The following is a 14,526-nucleotide window of genomic DNA, read 5'->3' as shown; positions in this document are numbered from 1 at the left end:
ATATATATATATTAAAAATTTCACTAAAATACAAATTTAAACTGAGTTTTACTCTATTTGTTTTTTTTTCATAACACATATGTTGGGTTTAGAGAGAGTACGATGATAAAAAAGTAACCTTTAGATAGAAACAAGCCTCCAACATTAAAAAAGAAAAAAATTGATAGAGTTCCTGCAAAGCCGGAGATTACTATTGCCCTGCACAACCCTGCAATTGTCCTAAACAACCCAAAAGCAACCTGCTGAATCAGGAAGACCGCAAGGAGCTGCTTAAAGAACCTGTATTAAAAACAAATTATGCATCCAATTCTCAACACTTTCAATAGGAAAACAAGAACATATTACCTGCTAGCCTCTGGTGCAAACCCAATCGTGTAATATGTTATAGCAACATAAATAGTAGACTCTAGCACTGAGATGGGGATCCTCAAGAAAACTAATGGAAGAGTGAAGGTCCATGCTGGGTAGAAAAGGAGATCCCTCTGCTTGTAGAAGGTTGGAAGCCTTGCAATGGTAGTAGGCACTTCTAAAAAACCATTGAATATATTGCAGACCATTCCAAATAGCAGAGCACCATTGTAAAAAAAGGCATCAGATATCGTGTATGCTTGTGTCCGTGTTCTCAAGAACACTGTTGATACGATGATTGCCATAAGAATGATCTTCAAAACATGGACATCAATTAGTATTAACTTACATGCATCACATATTGCATCAATATATGTTCTATTTGTTAATACTTCTAGAATGCAAATAATCAAATCTGAGGATGCATGGAACCTGGATAAACTTGAAGACGTGAAGAAACAAATTTCTCCTGAGGAGGAGCCATTCTTTTGCAAAGGAGGAAGTTAGGAGTTCTGAGAATGGGACAACATGCTTCTTAAAAACAAGAGCAGCATGGTGATTTCTGGTTTTGTCAAAAGGAACTAAGAGCTCATTTTTTAGATGCAGTCCAATATGAAACTGGTAGAAGTGATCATCAAACTCTTGGGTAGTTATATAGCGATGAGGCTGAGTATGACCAGCCCAGTATTGTGCTTGGTCCTTGTGAGAGATGACCTCTTGGAGGAAGTCGGGAGTGCTCTTCCGTTCAGGACAGCGAAATCCACAAAACTCAAAAAAATCAAGAATGTACTCACGTGGACCTTGGTAAACTATCTGACCTTCGCTCAAAAGGATAATGTCATCAAAGAGGTTGAAGGTCTCAGGTGTTGGTTGGAGGAGAGACATCAGTATGGTGGCCTCCCCTAGATGCACAATTTGTTGCAAGCACTTCACAATCTGGTAAGTTGTAGAGCTGTCTAATCCAGTTGATGTTTCATCCATGAATAAGACTTTTGTCTGCCCAACAATGACTTCGCCTGTAATTAGTTAATTTTAAGTTTGTTCAAGACGTAGCCACCAAAATAGAATAGGGGCATTTACATACATAACACACAATTCTAATATATTTACACGTCTCACACTAACCTTTTATATTTACATACTTAGCACTAAAGTATTTAATATCATATAAAAATAAGCTCCATTATCACGTTTTAAAACTGAAATACACCCTTTCATGCATAGGTTTAAAGCATCAAATTGCTATGTAGTTAAACATGAAAGTTTAGGTGTGAGATATGGAAAAACATAAGAATTGTGTGCCATGTATGTAATTTCCCAACAAAATATGAAAGGTGCAAGCAAGAGCTTAAGTAAATAAAACAACAAACTAGTACTTGTGTCAAGCTTTTTAACTCATACGTAAAGGAAAAATCGCTAGAAATTATTCGTTTGAATGTAGTTTTTGTCTTTTTTGCACAGCCAAGAAATTGTAGTCAAGTTACATTCAAGCACTAAATTTGGCTTGATAAACTTGATAAGTGCTTCTTACTATGATATTTATGGGGAGCACATCAAGAAAAAAAAAGTGGCATTTACATACTTAGCACACAATTCTAATGTATCTATATATCTCACACCTAAACTTTCATATTTACCCAAATAACACTCAAATCTTTAACATCACATCAAAAATAGCACTATTAACATTTTTTATAAATGAAATATAGCTTTTCATGTATGTGTTTAAAAAACCAAAGTGCTATACATGCAAATATGAAACTTTAGATATGAAATTTGTAAATACATAAAAATTGTGTGCTAGGCATGCAAAATTTTCCAAAAAAGAAATATATTGGCAAGAAATGAACCGGTGGTTAGCCGCTTCTTCTGTCCACCAGAGATCCCTCTTCTCATCTGATCTCCAACAAGAGTATCAGCACATAAATCCAACCCAAGTATCTGCATCAACAGGGTATACCTTCAACATGTCGTAGTTTGGATATTTATTAGTAAGATAAACAATTTTTACCACATTGATCGCCAAACAAAGAATGTTGAGTGAACAGTACTGCTGTATGATTGCATAAAAATGATTTTTTTTTTGGAAAAAAATTTAAAAAAAATGTCACCAACAGGCGTGCCTTAATAATATATTCTGTTTGGAGGCTATGCTTCACACCTTCTACTGAAGTAGCCTGCAAGATTTCAAATAGATCATCAGTAAAAACAAGTAAATAATGAATAAAAACACAGCTACATAACTATTATTCCAATTAAAAATCAATTATTTTCAATAAATTCTTTTACAATGTATAGGTGTTCTTCCATAAAAGCAAGAAGAAAAATAATGCAATGAAAATGCCAAAAAAAAAAAAAAAACAAAAAAAAACCTTCATGAAAAGGTCAATTTCTGCGTCAGGGAGTATTCCTGCAGCTTTCTCCCTCTTTGAAAGCTCCTTAAGCAGTTCTGCGCCATTTTAAAAATGAGTTGAAACTCACTCTCCATTTATTTGATCAGTTTATACACTTTCAAGGAAAATGTGAAATATTAGGAATATATTTGCATACCATAATCAGCAGCTCTGACGCCTTGACACTTAGCAGAGAAATCAAGAGTCTCTCTAACGGTCAACGCTGGCACATGGACGTCCTTTTCTCCAATGTATGCCGCCTCCAATGTATGCCGCAGATTTCTGGGGAACGAATTCATCGAACTTGTACCCATTGTATGTAACCTCGCCGCTTGCCTAATCAATAAATGATAAGTCCCAAATGTTATAAAGTCATGAAAGTCTATCCCAGACAACAAACCTTGAGACTGGAGTTCAAATTTCCAGCTAAAACTTGAAGAAGAGTGGTTTTTCCGGAGGCTGGAGGGCCTAGCAAGAGCGTCATCCTGTACTTTCCAAAAAAAGATTAGTTATTTACCATTTCTGGAGAAGATAACAAAGATGCTGAAAGAGGTCGGTGGTTGCAGGCAAGGTGTTCGATGAAATGACCTAGAAGGCCTGACGACGCCGGAGACATCTTTGAGGATGGAGAGCTTGTTGTGCTTGGTGAGGCTGGCGCCGATTTTGCTGAGGACCAAATCGGCGACGTTAATGGCGGTGTTGAGGAGCGTCGGCAGGGCTCGTTTGCCGACGTAGCACTCCCCCTCTACATTAAGCTTTTCAAACCGAACCTCAACCGTCGGCAACTGGATTCCAACCCTGCATTATCTGATTTTAGGGATTTTCCTGGAAATAATATTTATATATAAAAGGGGCTTTCATTAGGTTGCAGGATCTATATTGTCGGTCAGGCATCGCGCGGATCGAGTGGGAGCACCCACCCAACCGATTGCAAGCAATGCCGTTTCTCGATAAATTATAGATACCATACCCTTAACAAAGCTAAGGATTCCTCGTTTAGATCCTTACAAGGAGATGAGTGAGCTGGCCGACCACGTGGCTTCTTTCAAATCAACGGTCGGAGTCCTGTAAATCAACGACACGATGGAGTGTCGACTTTTCCTGACCGCGCTAAAGTAGCGGCTATGTTCAGCAACCTACTGGAAGAGATCAACCTTATATGAATTCAGGAGGATCTTTTTTACGCACTTCGCCAACATGCAAAAGTCGGGAGGATACCGAGACTCTACTCCAGATCAAAAAAGAAGAGAATGAAAGTCTGCAAGCTTACATCACCCTATTCCAGAAGAAGATGTTGGAAGTGAAAGATCCGGAGCCTCTCATCTCTAGAACCACCCTAAAGCAGGGAATCCGCAGTATCCGATTTAGGAACGATCTAAACCCACACAAGCCAAGGTCCTTCGCCGAGGTCTTGGAACTAGCTAACGACCACATCACTTCCAAAGAAGACCTGGGGACATCCGACCGCCAGTCGCAGAAGCGAAAGGATAGAGGCAACAAGAAAAATTCGAAGGGTGATTGAGCCCTTGAAATTTGACAGAACGATAACTCTTGGTCTCGAGATAACCGAGGAGGTAACGAGGGCAACAGAGGTCAGTGGAACCATTCTGACCAGCGGTCGACACAATACTATGAGCGATCACATGTATTTTGGGAGATACAAGATTCGATGCCCTTGAATGCATTGATGGTCGAGCTAGTCCAGGCCATTCAGAACAAGGGTTATTTCAAGAAGGCCTCTCCGTTGAAAACTGCACTAGCCCTTCGCAATCCGAACAAGTATTGCACTTACCATCAAGACCATGGGCACAACACCGAGGAGTGTCACCATCTTAAGAATTGGTGGAGGAACTCATCAGAGCTGGGAAATTAAAAGAGTTTGTTGTTGTCAGAGGATACACATGACGACAATGGAAGGCCTCAACGGAAGAGCCTACGAATGGACTCGTTCGAGCAAATGAGATCCACTTGACTGAGATCATTCCAACTATCTTCGAGGAAAGCGGAGAGTAATCTCGACAATCCACCACGAAGAGACACCAATCAGGGGATATATGTTCCATTGCCTCTTACGCTTGTACTCACTCCACAATCATTTTTAGAGGTGTGGTTGAACTCGTACAATGACGCAATCGTCATTATTGTGCTTATATACAACTACATGTGGGTAACATCCTGATGGACACTGGAATTTTAGTGAACTTCTATTCAAAGTTGTGCTCAACAAGATGGGTTAAAACCAACCAGTTGGCATCACCAGCCACTATTCGGCTTCTCCGGCAAGAGAAAGAAAACATTGGGCATGATCGCTTTAACCATCTCATGGGGTGAGCAAGAGGAGCAGTTCACCAACACAGAAAACTTTTTGGCGGTGAAATCCACACTGACTTACAAATCAATCTTCGGACGACTGTTGCTAAACAGTTTCTAAGCAATGACTTCAACCTATCACATGAAAGTGAAATTTCCTAGAGATGGGTAGATAATCACGGTCCAAGGGAACCTGGAGCAATCAAGAAATTGCTACCTTCGAGCGGTCACCAGTGTTGACCATGAGTTGCTCAACATTCAGATCCAGAGAGAAGGGGGTCTCGAGACCTGCGAGACCATTCTTCGGGTGCCTGCGACCGACAGGGAGGAGCCAATAAGATTTTTATGATTAATGAGAGTTTTGATACAAGGTACGGGGACCTGCCAATCCAAACCCTTCGCGGGCATTGAGACAACTTCACTTGAACAGCCGCGGAGATAACTGGATTTCTAATTGAAGTTGCAAGCCATTAGCTTAATGTCAGTTAATTTGCCTGACCGGCACAATTGAATCTTCAGTCAATGACAATAACCTTGACCGAGCCAATATCAACAGAGGTCCAAATGCTGAAGGATATAGGCTACATCCGAGAAGTGTTGTATCCTACGTGGCTCTCGAATGCAGTGATGGTTTAGAATCCAACGACAAATGTAGAATGTGTGTCGACTTCATCAACCTTAATGCTTTTTTGTCCAAAGAATACTTATCTCTTGCTAAGGATCAACACACCGATGGATGCAGAGGTTGACTACTTGGTACAGTGTTTCCTTGACGCCTTCTCAGATTACCACCAAATAAAGATGCATCTGGCCGACGCGGAAAAGACTTTGTTATTACCGTGCAAGGAGACTTTTGTTTTAATGTGATGCTCTTCGGGCTAAAAATGCTAGGGAAACCTATCAGTCCCTCATGAGTGTATTCTTTTCAAATCAAAAGGGAAATAATGTTGAGGTGCATGTGGATGATGTCAAAGTTAAGATTTATTTGACTTAACAACACATTGAAGATCTAAAGAAACCTTCAAAACCCTTAGAAAAAATAACTTGACGTTGAACCCTTCGAATTGCACTTTCGCGGCATGAACATGCAAATTCCTTGGCTCTTTATTAACTATTGACAGTTTAAAAGTCAATCCAAAAAAGGTCCAAGCGATCATGGATATGCCATCTCCTTGAAACACTAAAGAAGTCCAAAGGCTAGCTTGTCGAGTGGTAGGACTCCATCAGTTTATTTCAAAATATGGTGACAAATGTGCAGCATTCTTCAAAGCACTGAGGAAAAATCAACACTTCGAGTAAACGACCAAATGCGAGTTGGAATTTAGAAGTCTAAAAGACTCTTTGGCCTCAACACCACTTTTCTAGAGTCTGAAACCGGTGAAGGAGTTATCACTGTACCTCAGGTCAGACGAGAAGTGATTGGTTCGATGCTCATCAGGGAACATGCGGGGAAGCCGTTTTCGGTGTATTACACTAGCAGGGTACTCTAGGGCGCCAAAACTAGATACCTAAATTTCCTCTCGCATGCTCCAACCATACTCATAGATGCACCAGATTCGAGCGGTCACCAATTATCTATTGAAAGCTGCACTTACTCAACTAGAGCATTTCGTTCGACTATTAAAATGGGTAGTGGAACTCAGAAATACGACATCATGTACGTTCCCTGGATATCTGTCAATGCACAGGTGATCACTGATTTCTTCACAGACTACTATGAAGCAAAAGAGCAAGACGAAGAAAGTCCTACCAGCAATAGAACATGGGTATTGCATGTCGACAGAGCTTCTAAGCAAGCGATCTCTAGGTTGGGGCTCACACTAAGTAGCCTAGTCGGAGAACATCTCTACTAGTCAATTTCAGTAGAATTCAAGGTTACAAATAATCAAGTGGAGTAGGAAGCACTGATCGTTGGGCTTTGTTTGGCCTACAAAATAGACGCTCGGGATTTGCTGGTAAATTCAGACTCCCTAATGGTCGTCAACCAAGTCAACGTAGAGTTCTAGGTTCAAGATGAGTTGGCTAATTACCTTGCTATAACCAAAAAAAAAAAATCAAGAGATTCAAAAATTTTGGGATAGATCATGTATGTCACAAGGAAAACCACGTCATTGATATTCTTTCCAAACACATCAATTTGAGCGGGACTCCACAAAGACTTACTCGCCCGATGATCGAAGAACCATAAGTGATGAAGGTCTCGGTTGAAGGAACAAAAAAATGGATATACCTATACATCATTTACTTAGAAATCGGAAGGGTGTCGGAGGACATTAAAGGCCCGAGACGTTTTAAGATCGAGGTCGCGTTATACTTGATGATCGAGGGAAAACTCCTCAGATGATTGGTAACCTCGGTGTACCTAATATGTATAATGGAAGACGTTCTCAGGGAAGTGTACTCTGAAGAATGTGGGAGTCACTCCGGAGGAAAAAAATAGCTTATCGGATACATCGACAAGGCTACTTCTAGCCCACACTTTTCAAGAATGCCAAAACATTCTTCAGGAAATGTGAGCGGTGTCAGAAGTATGCATCTTTGCATCACCAACCGACCTTGATAAGCCTAAGACCCAGGGTTTCTTGGTAATGCTTCTTCGACGTTTGCCCCTCAGGGCCCTCAGATGAGGCGACTTGATCTTCCAAAACAAATTTGGGTCTCAATCGATTCACTTTCTTTATAAAATTTTCCTTCTTTGCGGTCGTCACAGAGGCAGGGACCTGAAAGCCTGTCAAAGCCATAAGTTAGGCATTGATACACCTAAAAAATGACTATATATATATTTTATGCTCAATTTTAATGATTTTTAATGATATTACACTTTCAAGGAAGATATTTTGCATATTTTTGGTTTAAGGGACAATAAATGGAGTTTTGGAGAAAAAGAAGCAAAAATGGTGCAATTTGGAGCAAAAACTAGCAAGAAAGAAAATTCTATCATGACACATTTTGATTGTCTTTCTATGCTTAATTTCATTTACACTTCTCGCATGTTTTTGAATGAAATTACACTTTTAAAAAATGTTGTTTTCATGCTTATTTTTTAGGTCTATTTGTTAGGAACGAAACGCTACTGAAATGGAGCAAAACAAAGCTAAAACGGAGCGAAACAGTGGAGCTGTTGCAGACTGGAGTCGACGGCGCCCAGACCGACGCTGACAGCGCCCGGGATGGTTATGGACCGATTTTTTTTTGCGGATTTTGATGTTCTAGAAGGCTCACAAGTGACTCAAATACCCCATGAAGTGATGCAATGCATCTAGACACTTGGAGAAGGCTCTTGAATGAAGAGATGTTTTTTGGATGAATAGATTTGTCTCTTGAGAAAAGGAGGGAAATTAAAATTTGTGTCTCTTTAAAAAAGAGGGTTTGACGCCTCTCATGTGTGTGCGCGTGTGGGGGTTTGTTTGTTTGTGTGTATGTGTGTATGTGTGTGTGTGTGTGTGTGTGTGTGTGGGCGCGCGAGTGTGTATGAGTGTGTTGTAGAGTAAATTCTTGTGTGTGGAGGGGATTTTCTTGAAGAATTGTAAGAAGAGAAGAAAGGTGAGAGGTTTCTTCTTCATTACACTTCTAAAAAAAATTTAGTGTTGATTGTAAAAAGAGAAAGTGCTACAGGGGAACTTCAAGGGATTTGTTTGAGGAGGAGTCTAAGATAAGTTGTGTTCTTTCGTTTCTTTATTTTGTAAACTTGTTTTTATATATAAAAATTGTGTTTTGTCGTATCTTCCTCATGAGTTCTGAGTATACTTCTTTATATTTCTCCCTAATCTGAGATATATTGAAATGAAGAGATAATTTGGATGTGTCATTTTAAAATATAAAATAAATTGTAATGATTTTTCCACTCCGTTCTTAATTTACTTTTCAATCTGGTCAATTGAAATGTTAAAATTTGTTGTGAAACATATGATCCGGGAAATAGAGTATGAGTTCTACAACAGAATGAGAATCACATTTAATTCCATAGAAAAGTATTTTGTTCATGAAATTAAGTGAAAATAAATAGGAAAATATAAATTGTTGGGCGTATAATTAGAGATTTTAAGGTGATAGATTAAAATTCCTAATTTGATCTTAATGTTTAAGAACTAAAGCATGTGTTAGCCTTCAGGGGAAGGGAAGTGGGAGCTCTGGAGAGAGAGCCAATATTTTCTCACCTAACCACGGATTTGGGGACTAAACTTGAGATTAACCAATCAGGGTAGAGAATTAAAACTGTTCTTATTTGGCACAATACAAATTCAAACAATTTATCTCTATCATTAACAAAAAAATCATTGTAGTGAGAAAGATAATTTCTTAAATTTGAACTCTTCGTCACAAAACTTTGTTTAATCTTAGTAAATTTAACTTTAAAGTTTAGAAATTAATTTATTAAACTTAGTTTCGTTAGCATGCATTAAAACCACTTTAATCAACCTTCCAAACTAATTGCTTATAGTTGTAGACTAGAATTAACCTAAGGAATTTCTTATCTCGCTTCTTTGTGCGATCGATACTGGGATTTTTAAAGAAAGCACTATATTACTTGAAGCGATACGTTCACTTGTGTAGAACCCATAGTGTGTGAACTAACATTTAAATTTTGCACATTAAATACTTAATATAAATTGGGTCAAGTTATTTGTCATATTTTTTTAAAACTAAATTACTGCGTAATTTCGGGATGGGTCAAGTTTTTGACACTGTACCAGGGATTTAAATTAACATAAAACACGCTAAAAAACAACACACACTAAGGGCGCATCAAGCTTCCATATCTTCATGGCTCGTACCATCAGCCATGATGTCGCACGACCATCCGAAAAGAGTTGAAAGCAAATGATGCAATGCCACCCATATGGTCCTATTTATAGGACTCATTGGGAACGAAACCCAATGAAAAATTGGTTATTAATTTAATTTTCTCAACTTTGGTGTCAATTATTGTTTGATAATTTTTTAGTCCTTATCGTAGCTGTCACTATCAAGACTCAGAAAAAACTCGGGAAACTGATATGTATGCACCAAAACTACCAACACGAATCTCAAAGGAAAAGAACAGTTGAGGATGATGATCAAACAATTGAAGCCTCATATCAAAAAGCACAATTTGAACCAACCCATATGACATCGACTTTTCGATTGAGTCGACCAACATGCAATGTCAACAAATTTAGGCGACATGCCTTGCTTAAGGACCCAGAAGCTTCTCAGGAACTAGTCCATCTGACGACCGACTGCTTGGTCGAGTCGCCTGAAATACAATGTCAACGAATCTGGTCAGTGAACCTAGGTTACTGTCCCAGCTACATGAGCCTCTTATAGGGTTAGTCGGTCAAAATTAGTTGACCGATCGTTTTCTCTCGACGGGAGCAATCTTCATGGTACAGACAACTTCGATTGGCCAAACGCAACACATGCTAATCGACAACCATTGTAATTCACTCAAATTTTAATGCAAATCTAATATTAATTGCATTTTTGGCGGTTGTCATAACCGTTCCCTCATTTTTATAATTGTACAATTAAGCCCCTATAAATAGGAGGTGAAAAGATGAATAAATGACATTTTATCTACAATTGTACAATTAGGCTCCAACTCTAGAGACATATATGTCCAAATGTGTGTGTGTGTATTATTTATATTTAACATTATATATGATTTTATTTTTTTTATTGTTGATTGCCTAAATAATAATAATAAATAGTATATAAATGACTCAAATTATTAAATTAAAAAAAAAATTTTTGCATACCGACCATCTAAAATATTAAATATGTATTCAGCCGCCCTCTAAACTTCATATATACCAGATTTTTGTTTCAAAAATAAATAAAACTTCACATGTTTAAAATGTAAACTTTTAAAATTAAATGGCCAAAATTATATGCATAGTAATTTTAAATCACAAAATCTTCTAATTTTTTTCAAATCCTGAGATGATCAAAAATTTTTTTATAAAAATGCCGAGTAATTAATGCAATTTCTTGGCACCGCGGATTAAGTTTGTCGTTCGCGAAGAGCTCGTGTTCGGCTCGTTCGCTAAGTTAACGAGTCGAACACGAACAACATGAATAAATATTTGTTTGTTCTTGTTCGGCTCGTTTTGACTCGAAATACTACTAATCAATTATGTATATATCTTTGATGAATAATATTTTTTTTTAAATTTAATTGACTACAATGCTACAAAGATTTATAATCAATTTAAAATATTAATGAAGAAAATAGAATAAAAATTATTAAATTAAATTCAAATGATGTTTTAAATCTTGTTCCAATCCTTAACATCTTATGGGTGCATGATTAGGGTTGTCAAAATGACCCTTTGGTCGTGAACGACTCGTATTCGGCTCGTTAAGCAAATGAGCCGAACACGAACACACTTTTTGAGCTCAAAATATAAACAAGCCAAACACGAACTGAGCCTGACTCACTCATATTCGGCTCGTTTACGCCTCTAGAGCCAATCACTATGTACCTTCTTATTAAAAAAATATTATATCACCTTTTAATGTTTATTTTTCAAAAAAAAAAAAAAAAAAAAAAGTAGAGGAAGAAGAAAACTCACTGCAGAATTCTTTCTCTAAGCTTCCTTAGGAACCGTTCGTTGTCTTCCTCAGCAACTTTAAAAGCCTGCTCGACGAACTCCCGGTGCTGGCCATTGGTGAGCTTGCGAACATCCACCAACTTCAGCTCATGAAGCTTTCGTTTCTCCATATCTCCGCCGCCGCCGCCGCAGTCGCCCCGCCCCCATGCGCCGCCGCGGCGGGCGGCGGACTTGAGAATAGCCGTCCGAAGTTGCTGCAAAGTTGGAAGCCTCATCAGAGAAGCAAACAACTTTTTCTCATCTTCTCCTCCGTTCTCCTCCGACGTTGCTCTTGAGCTCATCCTTTCTCTGCTCCTCAACTCCTCAATGCCCACCCTCTTCTCCTGTCTCTTCTATAAGATACTAATACATTGACATTCTGTTAAATAAACATGGGCAGTTTTGTGCACAGACGGCTGATATAACAATATAAATAATAAAATTTAAGAAATTATCTTTGGAGCAGGTTGTTGACCATATTCTCCAGAGTCTGACTCTTGTTATATTGTTAAGAAATGCCACAATTTGTGGAAAATATTACTTAATATACCACTTTAGATAATTTCACAGAAAAAAACTTATTGATATATTCGAACTTGATTTTATGTCAGGGCTTAAAGCAAAGTTGTAGTATAATTTAAGATAATGTTTTCGAGGTGATTGTTGACCAGATACTCCAGATTTTGAGTCTGTCTTTATATTTGCTAAGAAATGCCAAAACTTGAGCGCAATTTGTTTTTCTTTCTTTACATATGGGCTTTCTGTGTTCTTTCTTCATCCAACTTCTCGAATATAAATGCTCTTTAAGGATAAGGAGAAGTTTCACAGCAACAATTGTAATCTCTGCAGTGGAGCTTCAGTTATTTTAATAATATGATGACAGCCTCCATTTTGATGAAATAAGGTTATGATCAATCCCTTTGACAGAGCTCTGATCTGATATTCTAAGAAAATGAGTTGAAGTCTTCTATTTGGATGGATTTGTTTTATGAATTAGAGCTTTAATCTTCTTTAAGAACTTGTTGACTGTCTACAGTTGGGTTGATTAGTTTTAAGTTGAGAAAATTCACACCTCAATTTGAAGCAATGGGTTTATCGTTGATGAAAAGAAATGATATTTGATGTAGTAACAAGTTTTTAGCAATGATACGGAGATAATGTTGAAAAAGATACCCCAAAATAATAAAAAAAGGAGTTGCACGAGTTATTAGCCACGTAAGTCATAGTTGGTCATTCAGGTCGTGGTGGTGGGATACAAGGAAAGAGTATTAGGAGTCCGGAAAAAGCTGTCGTCTTCGGAATGCATTGCTACAGTGTCTTCGAGAGGCATCATTGCATCATATGTGAGGTAGTTACATCATATCTGTGATGCACCGTTACACCATATTTGGAATGTGTTATTATGTTGTCTATGAGATGCATCATTGCACTGTTTGTAGGTGCATTGTTATACTGTCTTTTGGGTGCGTTGTTGCACAGTGAACTAGACGTGCATTGTTATGTTGGGCGCTTCATTATTTTGTAATGTATGTTGAGATTTTGAAATTCACATTGTGAATCTACAAGAGACTTCGTTGCAAGGAGCTGGTGGCAGCCAATGTTGGTCGACTGTATAAGATTGCTAACGGTGGTAGATACTTGCTCTGAGAGAGTGTTCGACAGTAGTTGACAACTGCTGGAGCGGGTTAAATCCGCTAAATCTTCTTGCAGAAACAATCCTGAGTTATAGCTCCTCCAAACACCTCTTCTTCTGGCTCTAGGTCTATGTCCCCTCCAAAAGAGAGGGTAGAGTTCTATTTAAAGAGTCAGGGAGAGGCCTCTCTATCTAAAAGTAAGGAAGATGTTTATACCACTCCATCGGGCAGCCCGAAGAGATACTCATGATCGGGCAGCCTTTGGTGAACTTTTGAGTTCCTTAAAAGATGATAGAATAGAGCAATATTACACTCATCTGATTTGTCTTGTTGAGAAAATCAATTTAAAGATAAGCTTGTCATATTTCAAATACATTTGATCTTTCAATTATACACTAAAAGTTTATAAATGTAGTTTAATGACTTGAGTCGGGCTTTATTTGACTCAGATTAAACCAATTTTGTTATTATTGGGTTTGTCTCTTCTAGCAGATCAGTTTAACATTATATTTGTTGAAATCAAACTTTTGGATAAATTTTAATCAAAAGAATGAATATTTCTTGCTTAAAAAATTATCTTGAGATTTGTGTCCTTTTTCGGGATTCATTTTGGGTGATGGAATTTTGTTGATGGCGTATCAATATTATAAGATGTTGAGTTTTGTTGGATAGTGTCCGCGATAAGATTAATGAATTTTAAATATAAAGCAAAGGAATAAATTTCAATAATTAGCGAGCTATTCATAAAGTCGATGAGTTTCTTCAAAATTGTAATTATTTTGTTGATTTGATTGTTTGAAAAGTTTATATCATATTCAAACTTGTTGAATCCTTTTGGGACATGAGATCCCGTATAATTCATGAACTTATACAATCCGAGAGAGATCATTAGAAAAATGTGGGAAAAAGTTAAAGAACTTTCTCAAAGAGAAATAGTGAGAGAGAGTCCTCCTAGCTTTGAGGGTATAGGATTGAGAGGCATATCCATCCCCTCTTCCATTTTTCTTCTCATTTATATGCTATGTAGTCTATGCACCGTGCATAAATCCAAGGAAAGAAATATAAAACTAGGTTATGATCGTATAGTACAGAGCAGATATGATGACATACTCGAGTTCTCTTCATTTCGACTTTGAAGAACTATATGATGAGCATATGACTGTGAAATTGACTCAATGATCATAAATCGCTTGAAAATCGAATCGAATTATAGCTCAAATTGAAATCGGATAAAACTATTTCAACGAGCAAAATTAAAGGATCAAATTT

General features: G+C 37.8%; 1 protein-coding gene across 1 annotated transcript in view; it reads right to left on the bottom strand.

The window, feature by feature from the left end:
- The window catches only part of LOC110029745 (ABC transporter G family member 42-like), a 16,249-nt gene extending 4,306 nt beyond the window's left edge, over positions 1-11,943 (bottom strand). The window contains 11 exon segments of the mRNA XM_020732170.1: positions 119-279; positions 346-662; positions 781-1,364; positions 2,199-2,289; positions 2,472-2,525; positions 2,721-2,797; positions 2,899-3,016; positions 3,018-3,077; positions 3,142-3,226; positions 3,330-3,539; positions 11,606-11,943. Of these exon segments, the coding sequence (XP_020587829.1) occupies positions 119-279; positions 346-662; positions 781-1,364; positions 2,199-2,289; positions 2,472-2,525; positions 2,721-2,797; positions 2,899-3,016; positions 3,018-3,077; positions 3,142-3,226; positions 3,330-3,539; positions 11,606-11,925 (2,077 nt within the window). The 5' untranslated portion in view covers positions 11,926-11,943.
- Between the last annotated feature and the right edge of the window lie 2,583 nt (positions 11,944-14,526).

This window comes from Phalaenopsis equestris, unplaced genomic scaffold (assembly GCF_001263595.1).
Source record: "Phalaenopsis equestris unplaced genomic scaffold, ASM126359v1 Scaffold000600, whole genome shotgun sequence".
NCBI lineage: Eukaryota > Viridiplantae > Streptophyta > Magnoliopsida > Asparagales > Orchidaceae > Phalaenopsis > Phalaenopsis equestris.
The sequence above is the reverse complement of the archived record's forward strand: the minus strand, read 5'-3'. Positions and strand labels throughout refer to the sequence as shown.